This window comes from Sitophilus oryzae, unplaced genomic scaffold, assembly GCF_002938485.1.
Source record: "Sitophilus oryzae breed Bouriz unplaced genomic scaffold, Soryzae_2.0 scaffold_1508_pilon_pilon, whole genome shotgun sequence".
NCBI lineage: Eukaryota > Metazoa > Arthropoda > Insecta > Coleoptera > Curculionidae > Sitophilus > Sitophilus oryzae.
Window position 1 is genome coordinate 2,793,357 of NW_022146179.1, and position 12,954 is coordinate 2,806,310.

A 12,954-nucleotide genomic window follows, 5' to 3' on the forward strand; every position below is an offset into this window, starting at 1 on the left:
TTTAACTGAATTAGAAAAAAACTTTAAAACATTTCAATGAAAGATGCAGACGCTTTTATAAAAAACATAACACAAAAAATATAACTAATACATTCAGCATCTATCTATCGTATGGCTAAACATCACAACAGAACACGGAACCATAATCATTGTACAAGTAAAGATCAGGAAATAAGTGTGTGTACAAACAATAATAATAGTCTAACAAAGTCTAAAATATAGAAATATACATATAACAAGTACAGTGGCGTATCCAGGATTTATGCCTGGGGGGTCAATAACTCAATATTATACCTAAATATATATTTTTTACATTAACAAGTAAGTACCTACCTAATTCTTAGGAAAATGGTTTAATAAGTACGGAAGCGCTGAGGGGCCAGGTGAGTTCTTTTTATATATGACTATAGTCAGATAACAACCGACTATAGTCAGATAACAAATGACTATAGTCAGATCATAACTGACTATAGCCAGATAATAACTGACAATAGTCATATAATATTTTTAGAGACACCCTGTATACTTTTATAAAAACATGCCGCCGCCACTGGACATTTTATGAATGAAATCAGCCATGTTTTATTACTACTTCCCCTTACCTACGCGCGACGCCGCACAGTGTAACGAAATCGGGAAATGCGGGACATTAGCCCAAAAAACAAAAAAATTAATTCATTAAGTTTTTTTATATAGATGGATAAAGGACATCCCAGAGCCCCACCATGTGAGATATTTCTTGAGTTGACCTCTTAGTCGGGGAGTTATGGCGGGTTAAAATTATGGTTTCCTTAATTTACCTAATCTGTACAAAAATTTCATACAATGAAATTTATTATTTTCAGAAGTTTCCTTGTGTTGTTCAATTCCAACAATTTTTTCCGTAAAGAGAGGTCTTTTACCAACAACAAACCTAAAAAAAATGTCCCAATTTTTTTCAAGTCTAGTTTCTACATGTTTATTATGACTTTCAAAAAAACGCTTACATTCGCGCAAGGTTATATATACAAAATATCATAGAGTGAACCTTCTAGTATACTGTTACATATAAATTTCATCCACCTAGATCCGAACCTGGAAGAAAAAAATAAATTTCTTCGGCAATAATTACGGTTTTCATTGATTCGACCGTAGTTTTTATCTGTAATTTTTTGTGCTATAATTTCTTTATTGAAAAAGCTATACGCTTGCTATGAACATACTGAATGCTATTTTAGGGGCGAGGAACCATCCTCACATAGGGGGGGGGGGGACAGTTTACAACAATTCAGAAGATCTCAACATTGGAGAAAAATTACTCAAGAGAATATTTTTTTAAACCGGCTGTTGCGAAATATACTGCGCATGCTTAATATATCCAGGAGCGTCTAAAACTGTACAAATATTATCTGACTATAGTCAGTTATTATCTGACTATAGTCATTTATTATCTGAGTTTTCTAAGTCGTTTTTATAAAAAATCTAGCATATATTTTAGATTCGATACTTCATTATTGGATTTTTTATTTAAGGAGGGAAAAAGAGAGCTAAATGACCATAGTATGTTTAACAAATCGTTCTTCCTTCGTGATTTAAAAAAGAAATAAAGATTGATAATCTGTAATAATCTTGAGCAGTTTCAGTTTTAAAATTCGGCCTGTTTTTTGTCTACTAGTTATTGTTTTTTTTTTATTTCCTGTCCAAACAATTCGTCCATGTTTCTGTTTGCTTCTGTAAAAATATCTGCGAAGCTGATGGTATTTAAATTATTGTTTAAAATATAAATTGGACCGGCGCGCATCGTGTCTGGAGGGAACAATTACTCCCTTTGCCCCACCTGGATACGCCACTGAACAAGTATCACAAACAAACATCTAAATTGCGGATGTATTCGACTGCACTGTCTGTAGCTTCCAGGAAATCATCAAAGGGACCGGAATAAGATCTTAATAGGCATGCTTCTACCACGGCATATAAATCACACGGCAGACCAACTCACTTTGGCGGGAACGCTACGCGCATATCCTAGCGCACGCCGCCATTATGGGTGCCAGCAACAGAAATTAACCAGTGTCGTAGTCTTTGTCATCGACAACATACAGTTACGGCAGCTTTGAGTCAGTAGCGTGCGGCTTAATTTATTTCATTCTTTTCTTGAGTGATATATTTTGTTTTTTTATTTTTGTTTATTGTGTGATATATTTGGTTTTTGTAGTTCAGTAGTACAATGGAAGTCCGGAATTCTTTTAGTTTTAATACTCAGTCATTACCTACGGCATTCAAAATAATTTTTATTATTAGGTATCCTACAAAATGACAAACAAGATTCATTTCTAAATTACTGTTTTTCTGATTATCCGTATCTATTTTTAATTTTTATTGATAGCCATGACAATTCAGAGAGAAAAGAACAGAGGTCTCTTTGTTTTTTATAATAAGGTCTGCCCTTTTTAATAAGATGTTTGCCAGATCATTTTGACAATTTTCAGTACCAGTGTGTAATATTCGGACACAAAGTTTTTTAAATGTTCTTCTAAACTGGATGAATTTATCCTGGATGGGAATAATGATAGGTTTACAAGATATTTGAATTACAAGAATTACAGGAATTACAAGATAAAGTTGTCGTACCAGATTTTTATGAGTGCAACTGTACACTCAAATCTCGCGACAAGCTTTTATATAATATAAAATTGTGTAATGACGTTATAAGTTCATAATAAAAGTTTTAACGAAAAAGTTTATTTTTTTCTTTTTAATGTATTTAAATAAAAGCTTGTTTTTAAAAAGTTTTTTTTCTTAAATTATTTTTTACTCTTTAGTTATGCTGGTTTCTCAGTGCCACACACTTAAACTCAATTCTTTTTCTTAAATAACTTCCTATGGGCATCCTAATAATATGTATATCGATTTTAATTAAAAAAGGAGAACTTAAAAAAAAACGACAGCTGTCAAATTTGACAGTTCAAATGTAAGACAAATAAAATGAAAACCGACTATGAGGTAGGAAGCATCCAATATATCGATTTTTATCAAAATCGGACAACTTTGAGATTACTTTTAGACAGTTGTCAAATTTGACAGCTCAATTTTTTTTTCTTTCATTTTAACCCATGGCCATCCTATATATAGATTTTTATCAAAATCGGACAACTTTTGAAATTTTTTTGACAGCTGTCAAATTTGATAGCTCAATTTTTTTTCTTTCATTTTAGCCCATGGCCATCCTATACTTTGAAATTTTTTTGACAGCTGTCAAAAATTCGGGTCATGCCAAGAAAATGTATTGTCATCGGGACTGAACCTACATGCCAAATTTCAATTTCCTACAATGAAAGGAAGTGCTTCTAATTTAGCTTACAAAATTTGCCCCGAACAAGCATACATACAAAGCAAGTTAAATAAAAGCTTGTAAAATAAGCTAGGGACTGCTTCCCATTGGTAAAGATACCTCTTACAATAACAACATTAGACACTCGAGCTGGTTTAAACTCTCTGTTCCTCTTCTGGTTCTCAAAACCTACAATATTATCACGACCACTATTATAAAATAAATTACACTTGATATTCATATCATCAATACATAGAACACAATATCGATTAAGTTCATCCGGTTCATCGAAACTTTCAACTTTCCTTTTTCAGAGTCTCAAATACACTAAGATTTTCTAAGCCAGGTTTGATATCGATGTCATATATTCATTATCTTAGTGTCTCTGGGTCTCTGGACGTGGAAGGCAAAATAGATTTGTCAAGAGCGTCTTGTATATTTTTGGCCCGGAAAAGTATATAGCCAAACATTTATATTTAAATTCATCAGTTACTTTTCTTTCTTTAGCTGATTTGTTAATTTGTGCAATTTGAATATTAACAAAATTTGCTATGTCCATTGATAGACATAATTTGTACATAGCCTCTTTAGATTGTTCAATAGATATTTTATTGGGTATTCTTTAATTCTTGTTTGTAACTCCTGGCATGTTTTTTAATTTTAATTGTCTATTCTCTACAGTTAAATGTTTAAATTGATTTTTTCATTTCTACTTTTCGAGGAGTATGCGCGGTTAACGATTCATTTGTTTAGATAAAAGTATTGTGTAAATAAAATTTAGTTTCAGTCAATTACAGTATTTTTTTTAATTCGACCCTGTCTATCAATAGTTTATTTTCTGGGAAATTTTTTGATATGTTTTAATCCGGCCCTGACTCGGCACCCATAATGGTGTTTTCAAGGTCAAATTTTATAGAAATTTTCGTTTTTTTAGCGGTTCTTTGATGTCTCAAAAGAACCGGGAATTCCCGGTTCTGAACCCTACCTGCAATGAACCCAAAACTTACAATTTGTAAAAATCTAATAGTTTAGCTACAATACTCCGTGTCGGACGTGGTGAACAACCCGGTATAAGTTTCGGCTTGTTAGTCCTTTTTCAAGAGTTTCTTAAAACTGAAAAGTGGTCTTGACAGTTTCCACGTAATATGTTAAAATATTTTTTTTTTCAGTAATACAGGGTAAGTCTTAAATTAAATCAAGTGTTTTCAGGGCTGGTAGATCTCGAAAAAAGAAACACATTTTCTCTTTACCATTTTTCAGATAAGTCCAAAATAACCGAGTTATTTAAGTTTGAAAATTTAAAAAAAATATATTTTTTTTTGAAAAAATTTTGAGAGCCACCGGTTTTTTTCTGTAATTGCATATCTTTTAGTGGCGTAACCATAGAGTAAAGCAGTAACTATGGTAATATCAGAGATTAAGAAATTATACCGTGGGAAACTTTGCGGTGAACAGGCAGTTCTAAAAAGTTTTCGAAAAATGCACAAATATCTTTTTTAGGCGAAAAAAACCTCATAGACGTGTTCCTGGGGTCGAAATATACCACCCCTGAAAATATTTGCACTTATTTAAGACTCACCCTGTAGAATAATTTTTTCTCCATTCGTTGCGAACCGTTTTGGCGGACACAACTACCTGCAAACATAATTAAACTACTTTTGTTTCTTCTAGCGAAGGGTTTACTATAATTCTTTCGGCCCTCTACGCCAAACTTTTAGTGGTGTTGGGAATGGCCTTTCCGATAACGGAGGTAATAACGGCAGAAGTTAAGCCCTTTTATTATCAGGGCTTTTACCTGTACCTTTACCTTGGAAGTATTACCTTCATCATATACGAATATGTTAGTTTAATCACGGAGAAGGCCGTAAAACACATCATTGAACACTACGGTAGGTATTCATTTTTATAATATAATTTACATTTTTATAAGTTACTTTAATGAAACCTTTAAACTGAGATTATTCTAAAGCCATACCACCTATTTTTTAAAAGTTTTAACATCCTGTAACTTTAAAACTGTGCATTTCCGCATTCATTTCTATAGGAACTTTTTTTAAATTATTTGATGGGTACTTAATTTAATATTTTGGCAAGTTAATATACAGGGTGTTTCAAAAGACATGTGTCATCCCTTGTAGGAAGATTCCTCACGTAAAAATTAGATTAATTTTTCATATTAATATGGGTTCGATTCTGCTTTCTTTTGTAGCTACAGGAGGTAAAAGTCTTCACTTTTTTTTCCATTTGTTACAATTTTCTTCCAAGCGATTTTAGCGATTCGAATGAAATTTGGAGGGTAAAAGTTACAATGAGTGCTACATATTTTAATTTTAAAAAAGTGTCGACATATTTACCAGTGACGTGCAGAAGAGTTATCACTGGAATATTGTTCTGAAAAACATGTGCCCCACTGACTTTTTTCTTCTTATTAGCAAAAGTGTTTAGCAAAATAAAAGACTAAATCACCACAATACACCAAAACACTTTTACTTTTAAACTGGACGCGCGTTTCGCTAACCATGTTAGCATCATCAGCAGATGATTATAAACTAAAGTACAATCTACAAGTTGAGCGTATATATACTCGCTCAGTGGGCACCGAGTGGGCGTGGCAAAATCTAGCCAACCGAGTCAGAGCCCACTGAGCGTAACAGTTAGATTTTCGTCACTAGAGTAGTAGGAACAAAGAACTTGAAGGAATTGGACCGTTGTCTCTGTTCATACTATCTTTACATTTATTAATTCTGATGCTTTCATATGCATCTAATTGCCTGTAATTTGAGACTTGTTTAATTAATTTTAAATTATTAAGATCTATACAATGTTCTTTATCAACAATATGTTTTTTTGTTGATAAACGTAACTCGCTATGGAAAACATATTGTTTTACACACGGTGATAAAATTGCATTATCGTCTCCCCAAGTTAATTCTCTTCCGAATTAAGGCGGGCGGCCACTGCGAGCGAAACTAAACTAAGCGAAGATAAGATTTGTAAAAATCAGCTTCCATACTTTTTAAGGCGAGCGGCCATTGCGAGCGTAACTAAACTAAGCTAGGAATACGAAAACAAACGGTAGTTAAATGGGAACTCCGCTGGAAACTATTTTCGCCTAGTAGTCAGCTAAGTTTTCGTATTGTATCTCTGCTATCATAGAACTAATCGCTGCGAAAAATTCGCTGGAACCTGTCACGAACTAAAACGAGCGAAACTAAACTACGATTCGAATCTTCGTTCATATATTTTCGTTTGTTTCGGTCAAGTAGCCGCTGACGCATTAAAAAGTATGGAAGCTGATTTTTACAAATCTTATCTTCGCTTAGTTTAGTTTCGCTCGCAGTGGCCGCCCGCCTTTAATGCGTCAGCGGCTACTTGAGCGAAACAAAACGAAAATATATGAAGGAAGATTCGAATCGTAGTTTAGTTTCGCTCGTTTTAGTTCGTGACAGGTTCCAGCGAATTTCTCGCAGCGATTAGTTCTATGATAGCAGAGATACGATACGAAAACTTAGCTGACTACTGAGCGAAAATCGTTCTCAGTGGAGTTCCCATTTAATTACCGTTTGTTTTCATATTCTTAGCTTAGTTTAGTTACGCTCGCAGTGGCCGCTTGCCTTTAATCTTTTCGGTCGACGATAAAATACCATTTTATCGTCTTGTGTAAAAAATAACTGTTATTTAATTAATAAAATAAACGCAATTTATTATTAAATATTATCAAAATTTATAACACTGATGTTCAGTCTTATCTACAACAAATACAAGGTAGAATTATGTAATGGTATTTAAGATTTTATTAAACAGACCTATTTATTAAAAGTTTTAACATTCAAAATTATACATTTTCGCTCCCTTACATTAAAATGACATTAAACTTTTTTAAAGGTTGTTATTGACTTCCATTAAGGCAAATTAATACAATTGCGTTTATCTCATCAAGGTGACCGAAATCGACAAAATATCAAGATACAACTTTTAATTGGCATTAAACGGTCTACACAATTTTGTAAACAAAAGAAAAAAGTCAGTGGTGCAAATGTTTTTTTAGAAAAATATTCCAGTGAAACCTGAGTGAAACCCATATGCACGTCACTGATGAATGTGGCAACACATTTTAAAATATTTATAATATATAATATTTTTAAATATTATATATTATAATTTAGTAACTTTTACAGGAATTTAGTTTAATCGTAATAATTTCTATAATTTGCAGATGATGTTGAGAATGGAACACAGTTACAACACAAGTATAAGCGCAAATCTTCTAAAAAGTATGGAAGCTTTTACTTACGCTTAGGAGCTATAGGTAAAGGAAATAATAATATTTAATTTTTCAGCTCATTAGTCCTGTTGAATGTTACATATAAACATCGTTCTTTTTCAAACGCCACAAACATTTTAATTTTTGCGACGTGATTGACGATATCAAAGTGCTACTTTTACGTTTATGCCAGAGAGAACACTAATAACTAAAGTGAGAGAGACCGATCAACGTTAATTTTTGAAGACTGTGTTAGTGGCGCGGCCTTTGGCGTCTAACCCGAACTATGAGCGCATTATCGATATAGTAGGTTGCATTCATACCTATATACTGGCGCCAAAAATTTAAAATTTGTATATTTGAACCGAATCTTAATCTTTCAAGTTTATAATAAGAAATCTTCGTAGTTTTTTAGATTATTTTGTTGACAACGAAAATTTATTATTAGACTTTAAAGCATTAAAACCTATAAATAAAATACTGTGTAGGAACATAATAATTTATTTAACTCCAGACTCCTTGCCATACTCCAACTCAAGGCTGCAATCTTCAGTATCTTTTTTATCTAACTTGGTTGGGAGTGAACAGGGAAGCACGGTTGGGAGCTCGCACAGAGTATCATTAGGTACCCCGTAGGTATTCAATGTTTTTGATAGTCTTTATTCTATAACAAGAACCTAGCAGTTGAAGAAAATAATTTGTATTACTGGAAATAATACCAGGTATAATACCTTGTCGTTCCATAGGTATCAGAAAAGAATGTGATGTTTTAATTTAAAAAAATTAAATTAGCAATGTACGATTATTATGTGCACAAACTATTACTATTAGGTATGTTAAAATAATTACCGAGATAAAACTTACCTTTAAAGGAAACGTTTTTCTAGGTCTCAACCACAAAACAAAAATTACAAAAATGCCGAATAATCGTGGAATCTGAAATAATCTTGAAATAATCAATAATGACAATAATCTTCTCTTCTGACAAGCTAAAAGAACAGGCACATTCAGTCAAAAACAATTTATTACTCCGATTTGCTCCGATTATTAACAGATTTTAGTTATCTTCTTCTAGAACTAAGAAATAGAAAAAGCTACTGACAATCTAATTAATCCTGTCAAATGTTTAACTTGCAAAGTTGAAAACTTCCTTTTTTGACCTCCTAAACGCTATGCGCGTCTGGGATGCGCGGTGACAAAATAAACTTGTCTACTTTGTTGTCTACGAAATGCCCTATTCCACAAGCCCTCTCACTTTAGTTATTAGTTTCTCTCTGGTTTATGCATAAAAGGACGAAAATAAATTATTAAACTGACATAAAGTGTCAAATTCAACGAGCGAACGAACCAGAGTTTCTCGATATATAATTACTTACTTTTATTACTTTTAAATCTTATTATATTATTTGGAACGTTTAAAATTGTTTAAAAAACTATTTGTGACGTTTGAAAAAAATGGCATGTTCTATTCGGAAGTAATTTCCCAAGTGCATCAAAATTACCGATAATTTTTCATGAAAGCGTGTTGTCTAAAAACTGCATGAGTTTATATTCATATTTTGCCATAAGAAGGGGGAGGGCTCTTCCAAAATATGAATATAAACGAATGCTTGAATTTTAAATTTACAACATGCTTAAATGAAAAATTATCAGGTTAATTTTGATGCATGAGCGTAATTCGGTAGAATATTTCCCGAATAAAAAACATGAAAATAAAAGTGAAAATACCTACATACATTTTTTAAAAACATTTATTTGAACATATTAAAAAAATCTATTTAAAAATGAAGCAATAAAATGAAACAGAACTTATAATATTAGAAATTAAAAACTATATGAAGAATTGCAGTGAAAAACACAGTTATAAAAATTATTATGTTTAGATTCCGTTGCGGTACTTGAAGATGCTGAATTTGAATTGAAATTAAAAGAACCTATAGTAGGTACAAAAACATTAGTATTATTATTAGAACTTGTAGCAGTTTTATTGTCTCTCATTTTTTCTACCAAATTTTGAAAACCTTGCGTTTTATCGCAAAACTCATAAAGCAAAACGAAGCTTTTGGAATAACTAAACGATCCATTTTTTGTTGATTACCGTAATAATTTTAACCGTGTAATAATAGCCGAGTTATCATTCTGTAAACGTGATTTTTTATTTTTCGAAAACTAAATTGCGACCTTTTACCGTAAAATAATGGCGAAAGAACACAATTTTCGAAGAAAATATGGCCGTTTTCAAAGTGCTTGAAAAATCCTTTTAAACGCTTTCTTAAAAAAGTTCGTAGCTCAAAAACTCGCGGAGTTATAATAAAAATAATATGGTCACCTCATTATTTGGGAAAAAAATTAACAACAAAATTTATGACTAAATTTATAAAAATAAAAACTAAGCGTAATACATGTACAGTTGGCTATATTTAGGTACTAGCAATTGACTCTGCAAGTTCGAGCGGTTTAGAATGCCTAAATTTGGAAAAAAGTTGAAAATAATGAAAAAAAAAATTTTTGTTTGTTAAAAAATTTTAATTTTCTTGGTATATCTCAAAAACTAAGCAAGATACGTAAAAAATGCAACAGGGGAAAATTGAAGGTCTTTTTTTTGCAATATTTTTGCTCCCTTTTAAATTTTCTGTAGATCTCTTTATTTCGTAGATATTACGTTTTTTTTAGTTTGAGTTGCATGTAAGGACCACCTTCTTTGAGCCCTTAAAACCCAAAAATTTCGTGAAAATGAAGAGTTCAAGACTGTTCAACTATAGGGGTTAATTTGTAGCTCGTGTAATTTCCTACAATTTGATAGTTTTTATTTTTATGATTTTAGTCATAGGTTTTGTTGTTAATATATTTCCGAAAAAATGAGGTGACCATATTATTTTTAACATAACACCGCGAGTTTTTGAGCTACGAACTTGAAAAGACCTTAAAAATAAGACATTTAAAAGGTATTTTCAAACGCTTTAAAAACTGTCATATTTATTTTCTTCGAAAAATGTGTTCTTTCGCCATTATTTTACGGTAAAAGGTTGCAATTTAATTTTCGAAAAATAAAGAATCAAGTTTACAGAGTGATAACTCGGCTATTACTACACCTACGGTATAAAATGAGTTGATTTGTTATTCCGAAAGCTTTAATTTTGATTTATATGAGTTTTGCGATAAAACGCAAGATTTTCGAGTTATTTATAAAAAATTGCCAAAAAATATGCAGTTTTTTAGATGAAAAATCAACATTTTCTATCCTAAATAACTCGGAAAATATTAATTCTCTGAATAAATGTTATAGAAGGTTATAGAACATTTTTGCTTAGAATTCATCCCTTTAGTGATTTTTGTAATTAAAATGGGTGAATTATTTTTCACCCCCGAGAAGGGGTGGCACTCACCCCCAGGGTGAAAACACACATCGCTACTATGTAACTTTTGTTTCTTACATATATCTCTATTCACTGTTAAAACTTCACGTCAATCGGTGCGGATGTCAAGAATTCGGAGGTAATATCCTATTTTCATCTTCGCTTACTGGCCTATTTTTTATCACAGTTACATTTTAATTTTAATAATATTTTGGTATTATTTGAATTTTCGAAAGAGACTTCACTCCATTAAAAATATTTTTTTAAATTGCTGCAAAAATGTACGAACTAACCGAATATTTTCATTTTGTGTCGAAAATTCACATTAATTACAATATGGAATCAAAAATACCAAAATCGCAAATATTTATCCGGAAATGCATTATTACCAAAAAAATAGAATATTACTGCCGTTATCGGTCCTAGTGGAAATAGGTTAGTAATTAAAAGGCTTTCTCTAAAATTACGTTCATTTTTTTCAAAAATCTAACGGAGGTTTTTAGTCAGTTCATTTATTAAACTATCGAATCAAAGCAAAGTTTACAGAATATATACTCTAAACTTCAATCAAAGGAACAGATATTTACTGATGTTTCTCTCTATTACTGCTTTTCAAGAGAGGACTGATATTTCACCATTTCGAACATTTTTGAAGTACACTCCCCGGCACGAAAAACGGGCACCTTAAAATTTTGATGTGTTACAAAGTTTAATATATTTTGTTCTAGTGGACCGATTTTGATGATTTTTAAAGCAATTTGTAGCTAAATTATTTGACTTTTTAGTATCTCTCTCTAAATTAAAAATGAAAGTTTCCATCTGCCAATTATACGGGGGAGAACAAAATGTTTTGATAGTTTAGTGAAAGTTTGAAACACCCTCCCAACTAGCAAATATAGTTCCTTTTTGAAATGTCACTGCCCCTAAAGTATAGTTCCTAGGCCCACTCCGCCACTTAAAATGTTACTCTATAAGGAATAGTCACTTTGAAGTATATTTCAAGAGAGACCGGTTAGTCCCTACCTACAATAAAAGTGGAAAATAAACACCCCGATTACAAGTCGCAAAGATGTAATTGAAAGAAGTGGCTGGAACTACCCGAATCTTCGAATATGACACCATAAAAGACCAAAAACTTTGTAGTAACTTTTTAAAGTAGGGGTTACCAACAAGTGCTACCATAATGCCTCCATTAAGTGTTTGTTACTTTATAGTAACAATTTAAGTTAAGGGGTAGTCGCGGCCACGACGCCTAGTTACTTCTATTTTATAGTAGCATTGAAAGTAGCAAAATGGTTACTGCTACCTTCCTAGGTCACTAAGTAGCCGTCGCTCATCCATTGCCACTAAAAAGTCACAGGGGTTAAAAAAACGGCTACTTTATAATGACCGTAACTTAATATACCCTAATAAATGTAATTGCCTCAGATTGTATCGTGTGCTGCTCTGTTTTATTGTTTTCTTTTACTTGCTTTTAAACTTTATTAATATTTTGCTAAATCCCAACGGTGAATAAAAAGAAATTTAGAAATATTTTATTTTCTACGAAAATTTTGTTATATAAACCCACTATTTTATTCAATAAAGTTGATTGCGTTCTGGAATTTACCTAAAAAAGGCGTTAAAATCGCAAGGTAAATAACAAATAACGAAAAAATAATAATGGCTTCCATAATTATTTTCCATCATGACATTATTTTTATGAAATGTGAAATTGCATGAAGAGGTCGCTGCGAATAAAGTTCAACAGTTTAACGAAAGTTCCACATGTCGGTGGCTAACACCTGGCTGCCACGAACCCGCGACTAGGCAGCTTCGTAACGGATAAGTCGCATTCACCAGTAGGTTACTTTATAGTGACACATCATAGTAACTCTTTTAGTGGCAAAAACTACTTAAAACACTACCCGGCTACTCAAAATCTTTCCCCATTTTGGTCGCAGTTACTTAGCAGCTACGAATATACGACGTAGCCGCCGATGGTCACCGCCCACTATGTAGTGGATTTGATAATGTAGTGCGAC

The 12,954-nt window shown here is 32.1% G+C and overlaps 1 protein-coding gene across 1 annotated transcript in view; it reads left to right on the forward strand.

The window, feature by feature from the left end:
* LOC115878411 (proton channel OtopLc-like) overlaps positions 1-12,954 on the forward strand; it is an 81,980-nt gene that overhangs the window by 17,060 nt on the left and 51,966 nt on the right. Inside the window, exons 6-7 of the mRNA XM_030894924.1 lie at positions 4,982-5,199; positions 7,527-7,619. Coding sequence (XP_030750784.1) covers positions 4,982-5,199; positions 7,527-7,619 — 311 coding nt within the window. The remainder of the gene's footprint in view (positions 1-4,981; positions 5,200-7,526; positions 7,620-12,954) is intronic.